Source organism: Numenius arquata, chromosome 5 (genome assembly GCF_964106895.1).
Source record: "Numenius arquata chromosome 5, bNumArq3.hap1.1, whole genome shotgun sequence".
Classification (NCBI taxonomy): domain Eukaryota; kingdom Metazoa; phylum Chordata; class Aves; order Charadriiformes; family Scolopacidae; genus Numenius; species Numenius arquata.
In genome coordinates this window covers 32,274,845-32,289,563 of record NC_133580.1, presented here as the reverse complement: position 1 = coordinate 32,289,563, position 14,719 = coordinate 32,274,845, and the positions used below count along the sequence as shown (strand labels likewise).

The 14,719-nt window shown below is 37.8% G+C and overlaps 1 protein-coding gene across 1 annotated transcript in view; it reads left to right on the top strand.

Moving 5' to 3' along the window:
* Positions 1 to 14,719, top strand: part of METAP1 (methionyl aminopeptidase 1) — a 29,311-nt gene that overhangs the window by 10,682 nt on the left and 3,910 nt on the right. The window contains exons 3-10 of the mRNA XM_074148025.1: positions 2,426 to 2,538; positions 3,879 to 3,939; positions 4,898 to 4,989; positions 5,677 to 5,760; positions 7,277 to 7,415; positions 10,724 to 10,855; positions 12,046 to 12,189; positions 14,556 to 14,621. Of these exons, the coding sequence (XP_074004126.1) occupies positions 2,426 to 2,538; positions 3,879 to 3,939; positions 4,898 to 4,989; positions 5,677 to 5,760; positions 7,277 to 7,415; positions 10,724 to 10,855; positions 12,046 to 12,189; positions 14,556 to 14,621 (831 nt within the window). The remainder of the gene's footprint in view (positions 1 to 2,425; positions 2,539 to 3,878; positions 3,940 to 4,897; positions 4,990 to 5,676; positions 5,761 to 7,276; positions 7,416 to 10,723; positions 10,856 to 12,045; positions 12,190 to 14,555; positions 14,622 to 14,719) is intronic.

Genomic DNA, 14,719 nt, shown 5'->3' with positions numbered 1-14,719 from the left:
AGTAAAGTGGGAAAGGTTCTCGTGAAGTCTCTGTGGTTAGACGCTTGCTGGAATGCAAGCGCACCAGTCAGAGTGCAGCTGTTCTGTATATTTGGGGTGTGCCACTTTTGGGGGAAAAAAAAAAAGGAAAATGCTTTTGTGTGCTGATGGAGCCATTGATAGGGTGTATTGTAGTGAGGATTTTGCTGAGTTTATTTGAAGGTAGTAAGAGTATCTGTATGACTTAGTTAAAACTGGTAGCTCTGGCACAGAAATACTGGTAGATTCTCCCTTACTTGTGTAGTAAAAATGATTCATGACTTCAAAACCGAACAAACAAAAAGAGAGAGCAGACCACGGTTCTGCCCCCCTTGCCTCCTCTCGCACCACCGCCAGCCTAACTTCATCAAGCCCTACCTAAAAGTGAGGCAGGATTAAAAAGTAAGTGGCATGGGAGAAAGTAAAATCTTCAAGTCATTTACATCCTCCTTTCCTAAAACCCAGCAAAACTCCTTTTTCCATCATAAATGTTGCGTGATTACCGGTTCTGGGCTCCCCAATTCAAGAGGGATAGGGAACTACTGGAAAGAGTCCAGCGAAGGGCAATGAGGATGATTCAAGGATTGGAGCATCTCCCTTATGAAGAAAGGCTGAGAGAGCTGGGACTCTTTAGCCTGGAGAAGAGAAGGCTGAGGGGAGACCTTATCAATGCTTATAAGTATCTGAAGGGTGGGTTGAAGGAGGAAGGAGCCAGACTCTTTTCAGTGGTTGCCAGTGAGAGGACGAGGGGCAACGGGCACAAGCTGGAACATAGGAGGTTCCACTCAAATATGAGGAGAAACTTCCTTCCGGTGAGGGTGACAGAGCCCTGGAACAGGCTGCCCAGGGAGGTTGTGGAGTCCCCTTCTTTGGAGATTTTCAAGACCCACCTGGATGCAGTCCTGAGTAACGTGCTCTGACATGCTCTGGGCAATCCTGCTTCAGCAGGGGAGTTGGACTAGATGATCTTTATGGTCCCTTCCAACTCTAAAAATTCAGTGAAATTCAGTGAAATTAATAGGTTGGAGTAGCACAGACAATTACAAATGTTTTCCCTCTTTCTGCCTTTCCTAGTGTAGGGGTCTTGTAGTTCACACTGGCATTCTGTATCCTATTACTTTGTACCTGCATGGGTGTATAAAATTGTCTTTATTAGTAGTTCTAGTCATTCTAGTGCATTCTGGTGCAGTCCTCTAATGCTGCTGTTTATCTGACAGCAAAATTTTTTATGATATCACTAGATCCATGGTCTTGTTGATAGCTCTGGATAACTGCTGAACTCAAGCTGAGCAGGCTTGGTTCTGATAGCCCTCAAGACCTCAGTGCAGCAATCTACTGAAGCATCTCAAGGGAATCTAAAATATCGCTTCATTAAATCTTAGGATTTTTAAACTATTACTTCTTGGTGGTTCATCTAAACTGAATGTCATGTGAGCAGATGGCTCAGATGTCAGCCACAGAGACTCTGAGGAACTCGTGTTAGGGCTTGCTACAGCAGACCTTCTGCCATCTCTTAATTCTTCTGAGATATAAAAAGAGAAAACAAGTTATCAGGTTATGAGTTAAAGATTAATGCTACCATGCTCTTTCTTAACCCTTGCCTCCTCTTTCTGAGTAAATATTTTTCCTTTTGATAATGCTCAAGACCTACTTGCTTCAATCCTTTATGTAAACACCTTCAGTGTGCCCTGTTAGGATTGTGTTATTTGTGAATGAAGGCAGTCTCTAGACCACATCAGACGTGAATTTCACAGGTTGAGAGAGCTGGGAACCTCCAGCAGTTTAGGACCATCTTCTAAGGTACGCGCGCTGCCTGTCCTGAAACGCAGGAGTGGCAGCACCCTCACTTTCCATCAGACCTGAGGGGTAGCAGGCTCTCTATATTGAAACTAGCAGTTGGATATGCTCCTTCCCACCCCAGGTCATTTCTGTCACTGAGTGCTAAGAGGAATCACAGAAAAGGAACGTTCATCTACAGTGCAAAAGTATTAATTGTGCGGAGTGCACAGTGCAGAGTATTAATTGAAGGGATAATGGTGTTTCTGTAGAAACATACTTTTTCCCCAAGAATGAAAACAAGCACAGAACTATGTTTTAGAACTACAAATGAGAAGTAACTTAAATAATTACTACACTTCCTTTGTGTATTCAGTATTGCTGTCCTGACATTCACCAGTTTGCTATTGAATAGAGTTGGCAGGTAGTGAATTTTGAATGAGAAAAATTTAAGGGCAATACACAATGATAGCTGCTACTTACACGTTCATATATCAGTATCTAAAATGCCAGAAAGAGTAAAATGTAGACTTATGTACTTCTAGGTCACTTCTGGGCTCCACAGTTCTTATTCTTAGTAGGACTGATTTTGCTGCTGCAATTTTTTTCTCTTTTTTTTTAATCTTTTCAGAAGATGAAAAGGCTAAGCGTGAAGTTTCTTCTTGGACCGTGGAAGGTGACGTTAACACAAATCCCTGGTCTGGTTATCGATATACTGGTAAACTCAGGCCGCACTATCCACTGGTAAGCAATAGGTGCCACTCTGTACTCCAGCATCACTGTGTTCTGTAGCAACTAGTGGACCAGTCCTGACCCGATTACCTCCCACATTTTAGTTGAGAGAGTAAAGCTTCTTAAACAATCTGACCCTGATGGCAAGGACACATATGACTGTGTCCTTGTTGTGATTCATTTTGATTCAACTTGATCTATCTCTTGGTATATTTAAAATGAAGGAAGTGCCTGTGAGGTAACATGGATCAGTAACAGGTTTAAGCTCATACCTTTTGGTACGCAGTACCTTATGATATTTGTTCTGTAAAAAGCAGCTGCTAGTTCAGATGATGTCTTTTCCTAGCTGTTTACCATTCTCACAAATAATGGAGCAGTCTGCTTCAGAAAAACTCGGGTAAATTAATACAGAGTTTAAATAAATGGGTTTATGTTTTTTTTTATGTAAATGGTTTGAAATAACTTGGTGAGTAATCTGGTGAACAGCTCTGCAGAGGTTACAGTAATCTTCAGCCCTGGAATGGTGAAAAATAACTGAGGTCAGTAGCATCTTCAGTGTGAAAGGTGGATTTGGAAGACGACCTCAGTTATAGCTGTATTTTTAAATTGGTACAAGGTTGTACATGGGATAAGCCAAAGTTTTTACAGGAATAATGTCATTTTATTTACATGTGTCTTCTCTAATTGGCCAGTGCTAGAAATGCTGCCTTTGTGGCATCCTCTCTGTAGTCTTCTCCATCTGTTAAGGCTCATCAGAGAACAGTTTAACAGAGCCTGAGCCGGGGTGTGTTTGTTAGTGTCACTGGAGAAAGGGTGTTTTGGGTATGTCACTGGCCAAGTAATTTAGAACTGTTATGACTGAACATTTGTTTTTTTTGTCTTCTGACTGCTGTAGGATTGATGCAAATGAAACTATAATAAAACGTGCTAATGACTAGGGTGATGATTAGAAATAACAATCTTGCTGATTGACACAAATAACCAGAGGGAGGAAGGATGTATTTGGAACCAGTGTATTTGCAGTCTGGAAAGCAGCAGAACAAACACTGGTTTTATAATACGTTATCCCTGTTATATTTCAGTTTCATTTATTTGTCACATAGAAGTTTGATTTTTACAGAGCTGTGAAGTTGGCTATTAGAGGTTGTAGAATACGAAAGCAATGAAGAGTAACAGGGGAATCTTTGAGAAATGAAAATTGGAACTGTTTTGGAGTGTTTGCATACTTCACAACTTTTTCTAAGTGGAATTAGCCATATTTCACTGTATTTAATTTTACTGCATGAATCTCTGTTTTTGTGACTGTAATAAGTATTCTTGCAACATAACCAGTTTGAATATGATCTTTTTAGACGCCAACAAGACCTGTGCCAAGTTATATTCAGAGACCAGATTATGCTGATCATCCACTAGGTAACTTGAAACAAATCACAATTATGGAGTGTTATGTTTTCTTTCTATTTTTCTTATAATTGAAAATGCCTTTAAAGTGTGAAGGAGACAGTGTGGAGAAGGGAACCTCTTCTTTTATCTGTTCTTCTTAATCTACCTCTTCTTCCCCCAAATTAACTTACTGATTTTTCAGAAATAACAGTTACAAATATTTTTTGGAAGTCCAAAGGTATTCAGGGAAGAAAAGGAAAAAAAAACATGCAAGTCCTAGTCCTGTGGTTAGCTTCATAACAAGCAGCAGTAAGTTGGCTGTCACAGGTGAATTCTGCTACGCCATTTTCAGTGACATCAGTGTATCTGTTGCAAATGTGTTATAAAATAACAAAACCAAACAAAACTGCAGTAATCAACGCCCAAAAGAAAACTTCTATGAGTTTCAGCTACTTTTGGACACAGAGTGAATGCATTCAAAATTACTTGCTTATTGATTTATTTCGGTATTTCCCCCTTTCTATATCAGTATAGGTACATTTCTATTTCCCAAAGAACCTGCTATAAAGTCTTGTTAGAATTATTTTTAAATCTTCAGCTGTTCTTCAGTCGTTCTTTACAGAATGTAAATATTTAAACAACACAAAATACTGTCTTTTAGGGCGTTGCTCAACTATAAAACTGAGCTTGCACAGAATCTGGTGGGAAGAAATAACACGGTTTCATCAGCTGATTATCGCAGTAGTGTAACTAGAGATAGTCACAAGCTTATATAATCCTTTATGGCTCCTTTAGAATATTATTTATTACTATTTATGATCTCTAAAACAGCTAAAGAGAAAAGAAAAAATACTTTTTAATGAATAAAATAATTTTCTTTTAAATTGGCATTGGTAAGCTCCTTGACTGGACATGTGTAGCAATCGCTCCTCCACATAACATGTTTTTTTCCTTTCTTTTTTTTCTCCTCCCCATTTTTTCTTTTCAGGAATGTCTGAATCAGAACAGGCTTTAAAAGGAACCTCTCAAATAAAAATACTCTCATCTGAAGATATAGAAGGCATGCGAGTAGTGTGTAGGGTAAGGGGGTTTTGTTTTTTGTTGTGAAGCACCTTTATTCTTTAAAAATGTATAGTGATTTTACCAGTTTGTGACAGCATATTTGGGAGTACAAACTTTCAGACCATTTTGAGCAGTGGAAAATAGTTTGGGAAATTTGGTATTTTCTTGTTCTTTCTCTCCTTGTGACTCCCAATTCACAGTAAACTCTTTGCAAGAAGAAAGATGACTTTTATCTGTTTTCTGGCTTTGTTGTTACTCGTGAGATAATCTGTGGCTGAAATGTTACTGTTAAGATAGATTTTATAGTGCATAAATGAGAACAGAACTTTTTCCTCTCCTAGAGTTAATACCAAGTAAAAACTAAAAAACAAAAGCAAAACAGGACTATCCCTAACAATTTTTGAAAAAGAGCTGTTCAGTTGTAATCACTTCCTTGTGCATAAAGTCATACTTTCAAATGTATCTAGAAAGTCTGATTTAAGTCTATGGTGTTCAGGGAAATTGTGGTCCAAATCTTAATTGGGTATTTTAAATCTCACAGAGGTGGCTTAGTAATACAACCCGTAGACATCTTGATGTCTTTTTAGAGCGTAAGTCTCCCCAGCTTTCATAACAATCTCAGGGTAGCTGTAGAAAATGGCTTGCTAATCTTCTAGGGACTAGTCCTGGTCTCACTTTAAATCAGTACTTTCAATTCTTTTGCAGCTTGCTAGAGAAGTATTGGATGTTGCTGCCATGATGGTCAAAGCAGGTGTAACTACTGAAGAAATCGATCACGCTGTCCATTTAGTAAGGTTATTTTATTGTTCTTCTGGTGTTTATAAGTGCTTTCTTCTGTCTCTTTGTTTTTTCAGTGATGGCTGTGTGGTTTTCTTTGTTGTTGCATGAATTCCTGTTCTTTACTTTGAACTGTTTCCCAGTTTGAAGCTATTGGGCAGTGCAGATGTTAGAAATACGTTACAGTGCAGTGGTGGATTCAAAACTCAGGAACTCCTGGGCCTCTTTTTATATCAGCTCCTTCCATGATTTCCAGCTTCAGATTCCCTCTTAAGTTTCTTCAGCTGTTTTCTCAGCTAACATCATGTGATTTTCTTTCTTCTAAATCGTTTTTGCTCCACAGATACCATTATATAAAGACCATCATATGTAGGCCATGATCTTTTTGTGTTCTGTGTTATTGGTTAAGACGTACAGAGGAGAAAGTTTAATTTTTTATGATTGGGAATCAGAACTGAGGACCCTGAGGGAGAATTGAAACAAGATGTTAGATGCAATCAGGCAAACTAAAGCCACAATCCAGTGAAGTATTTGAAATTAGTGTTCAAGTGTTTTCCTGGCTTAACTATTCATAGATATTTGAATTGTGCAATTCTTATTTTTCTTTGCTGTCTACTCTATAAGGCATGCAAACTGATAATTGAGGATCCTTGTGTGCACTTGTGTGGGGAAGGCAATGATTTTGGTATAGTTAGGTTTGTTAGGGAGCTTTCTGGTTGCTGTTCTTCTTATCTGCATTTGCAGCTGTTGAGCCAAGATTTTAAGAAGCGTACTCCAGTTTGATGAGGCCAGAGGTTTCTGCTGAGCTGCATTAAATGCTAAATTGTTTGCTTATGCATAATGTCCAATATGAACAGCTAGTAGTTCAAATGGTGTGCTCCCTCCTCGGCAGTTTTTGGAAACTTTTTGCATGGCAGGTTGTTGATACTGACCGTTATGCCTAATTGGTACTCTCAGTTTTAAAACTGAAAAATAAAAAAAAAAAAGTGAACACAGTATTATTCTTCCAGAATTGGTCACTATGTCACATTGTGTACATGTAAGTATATATAAAATGTATGTGTCAGGTTTTCAAAAATCCCAAAAAAGTTATTGGAATGAGCGCAAAGGAAGTAGCTTAAGAATTTAAGGCTAGGGGTGAAAGAGTGGTGCTAAATGTTATTTTGTCTAGCTTGTGTCTTTTGCAAAAATATTTAAAGTCTTAGACCAAGTGCTTAAAAACAGTCATCAAAAATGGTTGTTTTTTTAACCAAATAAATATTGCCAAGCATTGTTTTAACCCTGAATATTTCAGCATTGATAGTTGAACATGGGTAGAAGCAAAATTAAAGTAGTTATACTTTCTTCCTGTTAAGAAATGCAAAGTATAACAAGATACCATAATGCCAAAAAGTGATTGAAGAATCTTATTTTCAAGAGTCACTGCTTTTCAACCCGTAATTCTTACTAGTGTAAAGCTGTTGTGCATATTTTTTGTCTTTGTTCAAAACTTACTAATGTAAAGTGTAAATTCTGTTTTCTAAATTAGGCTTGTATCGCAAGGAATTGCTATCCTTCCCCTCTGAATTATTATAATTTCCCTAAGTCGTGTTGTACATCAGTGAATGAAGTGATCTGTCATGGAATTCCTGACAGGAGGCCATTGCAGGAGGGAGATATTGTTAATGGTAAGTGCTATGAAAAATAACCTTCTGTACTTCAATGGTAAGTGCTATGAAAGTTAACCTTCCATATTTCTACCTTCTATCTAGTTAAACCATGCAGTAAGGTGAGGTTGCACTAGCAGGCAACACGATTGGAATAGCTTCTTAAAAGAGGCTTTTGTTCTCATTTACCAATTAACCTCTGCTCTTTACATATGAAAATTAATGAGTTTAATAAAACAATTTCAAAAGTTTGGTCCACTTTAACAGCCTTAGATTTCTTCTACCCTGGTCTGTGCATTAGTATAGTGCCTTAGTATTCCACTTGTGGGCTAGGTTCCATTTGTTCCAGACTGTAGAAATAGTGAATAAAATGTATATTGATTTATTCAAGTGGATTAGTTCTGTGTGAATTCTTAATCAGAGGGCTCTAGATCCTTAACATTTTGCTGTGGACATGACAGTTAGGATGATTGTAAAGGATCCTAATGGTGAGGCATCGTATAGGTGCATATTAAAAAAACTTTAGCCCTTTTTTTAGCATCTCCCAGCCTAACAGTACCAGCTGCTTTTTGTTCATAGTACCCAAACTACTTACGCCTTCTTGGGTGGTGAGGGATACTTTTATAAATTACTTGACTGTTTTTTGTTTTCTCATTCATTTCTTCTTGGTTTGGCAGTAAAAATTTATGACGTGTTCTGTACACACATTTGCACCTTTGTTTATTGCATTGGTTTGCTTTTCTCTTATCCATAAATAAATACCCAGCATATCCTAAGGTTTGGCCTACCTCTAGAAGCAGGTTGGAATCCTTTTAGATTGTCAGGTATTTGATGTATATTAACATGCAATAATAGCTACTAAGTCTACAGCTCAGTGCTGTGGGTACCAGGCTTTTCAGAACAAGCCTCACGATTGCTGCCCATTTCCAGGTCAGGTTTGGTCTGGATGATAACTGTGAGCTGTAGTGTATGTATGTGTAACCATTTAGCCAAAGCTACTTTATCTTTTTTTAATTTCAAAGGTGATGTTTTTGCACAGCTCTCCATTGTTGCCAGGTTTTCTGGCATTGCTGGAGTCCAAGCTAAGAAGCCCAATTAACCTTAGTAGTTTGTCTTCATCTACAGAGTTCCTTACTACTTCTCTATTTGCATGCCAAGGCTGTACCTTAGCACTAGAAAATACATTTTATAAGAGGGTTTAGTCATACCTTTGTTCACATCCTTTCCCTGACTGCACTTGCCCAAGCCTTAAGCCTTCTGCTTTGTTTTGATGAAAAATAACTAGTTTATTCTTTTGTGGCTCAAAAGCCTCTTTAAAAGGAAGAACAAAACAAGGTACAAAGGAGGAGATAGAAAAAGTGCTTTGGAGGGAATGTGCCCATCTCCCTCTTTATTTAAAACTTTTTTGCCTGCTATAGAAGCAAAAGGTGACCAAGTCAGAGTCCAAAACAGGTTTTTAGAATCACAGGAAAACATCATCCAGAAGGTGCTGGCAGGTGATGTCTAGTCCAACCCCCTGCTCCGAGCAGGGCATCATAACATTTTGTTATCGTACTGTTCCCTGGGAGCAAATTCTTAAACAAAGTTGATCTCTTTGCAAAGTGAGATGTTCTGGCCAAATCTGGCAGCATCTAGAGAAAGTCTTGTAAACACGTGGTCTATAGAGAGAGCCTCTTTGCAGCAGGTAGTCTGGACGTCACTAAGGATCTCTGATACACAGTTCACAAGAAACTTATTAGGGTAAGTTACCAGGGCACTCGTTTCTGTACAGTCCCGTTGTTATGTTACTAAATCTGTACAGTGGTCAGAATATTCCAGTAGCCCCATGCAATCACGCAGTGAGCGTAGTGTAACCCCACACACTCCTGCATTCACAACAGGCAGGATTGTTTTCATGCAATGTTAATTTCATTCTTAAGTGTTTGCCAGCAGTACAGGTTTACTGTTGACACCAATGTTTTTTTCCCCATGTTTTCCTATCAAGATGGTACTGGTCTCTCTAAGTGGCTCATATACCATAGTCCTAAACTATTACTAATAGTTTAGGACTTAAACTATACTAATAGTCCTAAACTATTACTGCTCAGTGTGGTTTCCATCATGGCTATTTACGTGTGAGGGCATCTGCATGTGGATTTCTTCATGAATAGCAGTTCAATAACTATTCTAGTGGTTTTGGTACTCTAGCAGCTACTAGACCTAGTCTAAGTCTGTTAAACACAACAGTACCCATTTTACCACAAGAAGTCAACTTGATATGCAAATCTAGAATATTTTGCATGTGTTTACTATATATATTGACTATATGATGGCAGGTTTTACTTTTTTACTTGTCTGCTATGAGAGACAGGATACTAGAATAGATGACAGCTATGTCTAAGATGGTAGGCCTGTTCCCACGTTTTGTAAAATGATTATTTGCAACAAGCATCTTGTGTGCATGTTCTTAATCTAAAAATACATATCTCATTTTAGAATGAGTTAAACTAAAAAAAAAAAAAAAATTATTTTTTTCTCATTAAAACTACTTATGGTGCTATTTTTCAAGAATTATTTCAAGAGTTATATCACTTTTAGTTAACGAACAACTTTATGCACAAAGCAAACAAGTTAGAGTTCTGCTGCAACATAATTCTGATTTCTTATATGTTCTTCTAAACCTTAGCTGTTTAAGCATGCCCTTCTCATTCTTGCCGTGTGCCTGATACTGAATGATTAAATTTTTTCATTTGAAAGAAAAAAGAAAAATTTTTAAGTCATTTGGTGTATTTTTCTTAGTCAGGAATACTATTGGAAAGTTGCTGTGTATTTAATGTTGAAGAAATCTTACCTTTTGGGCTGGAAGCAATGGGTGTTTTGGCATTACAATTTTTGCAAAGGTGTGATTTAGTATTCTAAACATGTATAGAAATTACTGAAGTTAAAATATGTGTTAAAACGTGATCACATATCTTTTAAAATTTAATTCCCCCCCTATTAGTGCTGGAATTAATTTTAAGAAAATATTTTAACCAGGTAGATCACCATGGAACCTGGAGCTTCTCTTTCCTGTTTTTCTAGTTACCTAGAAAACCAATCTTTTTTTTTTTTTCATTAAATCAAACTGTTGACCTGTGAAACACTATTTTAATTAATTCTGTAGAATCTATAGGAGAAGCATAAAAGAATTGATTGTGCTGGAAAGGTCTACGTCTGGAAATCTTCCAAAGTAGTAACTTCACAATTACAATACTACATTTTCACATGTATTTGTTGTCCTTTCACAAATCAAGGGACAAGAAGTGAGAAATACTGTGCTAATATTACAATGTGTCTGGCATTTTTTGCAGTGGATATTACTGTCTATCGTAACGGCTACCATGGAGATCTGAACGAGACATTTTATGTCGGAGAAGTTGATGAGGGTGCAAGGAGGCTTGTCCAAACAACTTATGAGTGCCTAATGCAAGCCATTGATGCAGGTAAACCCTTTGGCTGGGGCCTGAAGCATTATGGTTTTGGTTCTCCAACTTGAGTGCTCATATTTGCTATTGCCCCAGGGTGACTTCTGATGCAGAATACAGAAGCGTTAATGTGTGTCACCAGCGGATGATGTATATATTATATAATACAGTGGTTCTTCAAATGGCACAGTTCTGTGGGCGGTGGTTGCAACTTCTGTTTAACTATGGGTTAACAAGGAAAATGTAGTTGATGCTGAGCTGATCCACATATTTACATGGAAACAGCCTTTTCAGACTATTAGTTATATGAATCCTTGATCTGAGTAGTTTAGAGAACATGAAGAACCAAGTGCATTTTGGAAAACCAAAGTATGACTTCCTACTTTTATAATTTGCTGGTGTTGCAGAGTGAGCTGGTAGGGCAAAACACTTTTTGAACACTTAAACATATCTCTACCCCTGCCATACCTGACAGTTATTTCATGAAGCTAATAATGAGCTCTTGTTTTTCAACTGTGGGAGTGTCCCAGAGAAGACAGATACATATCCCTCAGTACCCACAGAACTTTAATTATTTTGTTTAGGTATAACTCAGGACAGGTTCATTGAGACATAGAATGAGATGGAAAGGTAGCTAGAGAATGTAATCTTCAGCTTCATTCACAAAGGAATATACTGAGTTCTCTTAGACAAACAGAGAAAACAAAACAAAAATCTCCCCCGCTTCTTTGTCCTTCATGTATAATTTTCCTCTTTATTTGTGTGTCCTATTCACATAGTAGATAGAGAGGCAAGTGTATATTAAAATATAGTTCATACATTCATTGAAAGAAGCAGTATAACTTGGTATGAGAAGTTACCGAGTACTTTGAAAGTCTTTTCTTGCCTTTAATTTCAAACTTCAGCATCCTTTTAATATATGAGCACCTATATCCACAAAAGAAAGACAGCAGTGTTCTTGTAAAGAAGGAGTTTTCTTATATCTCTCTCATTTTCTCTTTCATATGAAACTGTTTTCTCTCTGTCATGGTATTGCACTCGCTTATATCCTTGGTGTGGATTAAGTGATTATAGGAAGTTGCACAGTATAAGAGATGGCCATAAAAGCCATGAGCGCTACAAAGATATTAGCCTGAATGGTGTTTGATGGTTAGTGATGTTGAAAGGAAGCTTTATAAATTTCCATCTGTCTCTCTTGAATTTTGCAGTAAAACCTGGTGTTCGGTACAGAGAACTGGGAAACATTATTCAGAAACATGCTCAAGCAAATGGATTTTCAGTGGTTCGGAGCTACTGTGGGCATGGAATCCATAAACTTTTCCACACAGCCCCTAATGTGCCACATTATGCCAGTGAGTACTCATTCCCTTTGGGTTGTCCTGTGGTCTGCAATGAATGCACTCAATTTGCTTCTTGGTTATATTCTAATAAAGTAGCATGTTGCCTGACAGCCATCACGTTAGCATTTTTGCACTTGTGAAATAATTTTTTTCTAAACTCTGGACCATAGCATGTTTTATGAACCTAAAGAAGGTGAATATATTATATATTGAGACAGTCTGCACCTATGCAGATGCTTAGCGTTAGCTGTCATCTGTACTAGGTGAAGTGCTCAATGTTTTTGTATGAATTCCCAACTAATCCCTTAGACATCCTTGTCTGACATGAATGGGCAAATGTTTCTATCCTTAGAAGGTCTAATAAAAAACTTACTGCCATTTCCAGATCTAAATAAAAGTCTTATTGAATGGTATAGATGGGTGTTATAGCTGAATCTGAATCCTGTTATGTTTCACTTCATTTGAGTGTTGCGATCTGGTGCTCCTGGAAACTTCTTTGTCGTGTGCAGCAGATGAGGAACGATCCTAACCCCAGCAGGTTCTCAGCTTTAGTTTTTGGAAATGGCAATGTCCCAGTGACAGTTTTTGCCAGCCGGACTAAGAAACAGGATCCATAGAGGCAAAGGAGAGAAGATTAAGTGCCAATGGACAGCTAAGGATAGAATAAATACCATGAAGCAGTGATAAACAGTTTGCACCCACTTCGGCTGCAAAGCTCCCGATAGGACATCTATTTCCTCAGACCTGATAGATGCCTCCATCTTCCCATCTCCTAACAAGCTTTAACTCAGGTTATAGTTATAGGTTATAATCTAGCAATCCCTGACTTTTCATGTTGTCATTTCCCTAAGTTATTTTTTCAGAGAACAGAGAAAATATATTAATCATAGGGTAGAAGGGTATCGGTTCCTGGTATTTACTTTTTGTTACGTAAAATGAAGAAAATCTGGATTCTTTGGAGGTGGAGGGTATACCAAATAAAGTGCTATCCAAGAAAAAGGAGATTTCTGTCTTTCCTGGCTGTTGGGAACTTTTTTTTTTTCTTTTCTTTTTTTTTAAATTGAGCCAAAATGTCTGTGCCCAAAAAGGGTGGGTTTTTTTCTGGTATTTTTAAGTACAGATTTGCAGCAAAAGCAAAATGGAAAGACCTGAGGGACTTAAAGCCTCTTGGAGGGAAAAAAAAATGAAAGCAGCTGCTTATTTCTGGCTTACTCTGAAGGGATTTTTAAAAGCAGAAAGCTCATTTTATAAGGCTTTAAATTATTTAGCAAAATCATGAAAACTACAGGGAATAAAGGACAGAATTTGTTCAGATGCAGAAGACTAGAAACTTAGGTGTGTTGAGAGCAAGAAATAGCAGCAGGTGATGGAGATGGAGGCAAGACCTTTCAAGTAAAAGAAAAATGTTCTGATTGCTGGTGTGTCGCCTTGATGTCTAAGATTTTTAAAGCATCTAGGTGATTTAGACAATTTAATAAATGTACGTAATTAAGAGTAGACTGGGGCATAGAGACTCTGTATGTAAGAATTGATGCAAGTTGTCTACAGCAGCAAAGTAGCTGAGAGCTAACGGTTCCCGTGCAGTGCTGGAGTTTGTCCCAGCTCTCACGTGCTGGGCTGAGTCAGATCGAAGCTGCGTGGCCGTCCAATGTGAAACAGGGCAGAGGAAAAGGGCTGAAGCCTTTCTTCAGTCGAACAACACTCCTGGAGACGTGCTGTGCATCAGTTCATGTGCTTCCACATAAACATTTTTGGTGTATACAACATCAAAAAGTTCCAATATTATTGTCCTGGGTGCCTTGAAATTATCTGCCTTTTTATGTTAGCTAAAGAAATACAGCATTAGCACCCTGACGCTACTATGACCCCATTACCCAAAGTAATGAGGGAGGCAATGTGTCTTTCATAAATGAAATCATGGGATTAGTTAACCACTGTCGTATTTTGACAATTTATAGGAGCCAGCAGTTCAGTGGAAACAAATTAAGAGGTCTCCAGCCTTCTCTGAATATCTTAAGGGCTTCTTATTTTCATGGATCTTTTTTTAATGATGTTTTACATCATAGAATTCTGCAGAAATTCCTGTATTACATTTGGTCAGTGTTCTTGTAGAGCTGGAGTTGAACTCCAGTTGTTGGAGAGAAAGATGGCAATTAATTTCAAGCTCCTTGAGTAAATATTGCAGTGTTGGAGGAGGGGGAGGAGGAAAGAACTAAGGGAAATCTTAATGCAGAATTAAAAATGGACAAGTGAACAGGTCATCTCTGAAAGGCTTTTCTGACTTCACACTATTCCTACTGTATTCTTCTAGGACAAGGATTCATTCATTTACTAAGATGGGATCACTTTTTCTAACTTGAGTGTTTATTTCATTGCAGAAAATAAGGCAGTTGGAGTTATGAAGCCTGGTCATGTATTTACAATTGAACCAATGATCTGCGAAGGTGAGCAATTTAGCAATAAATGGTTACTCTTGTTTACTGTTAAGTAGTGATGGAATAGGATGCCAGTTCTATTCTGTCTAGTTGATAGATTTTTCATT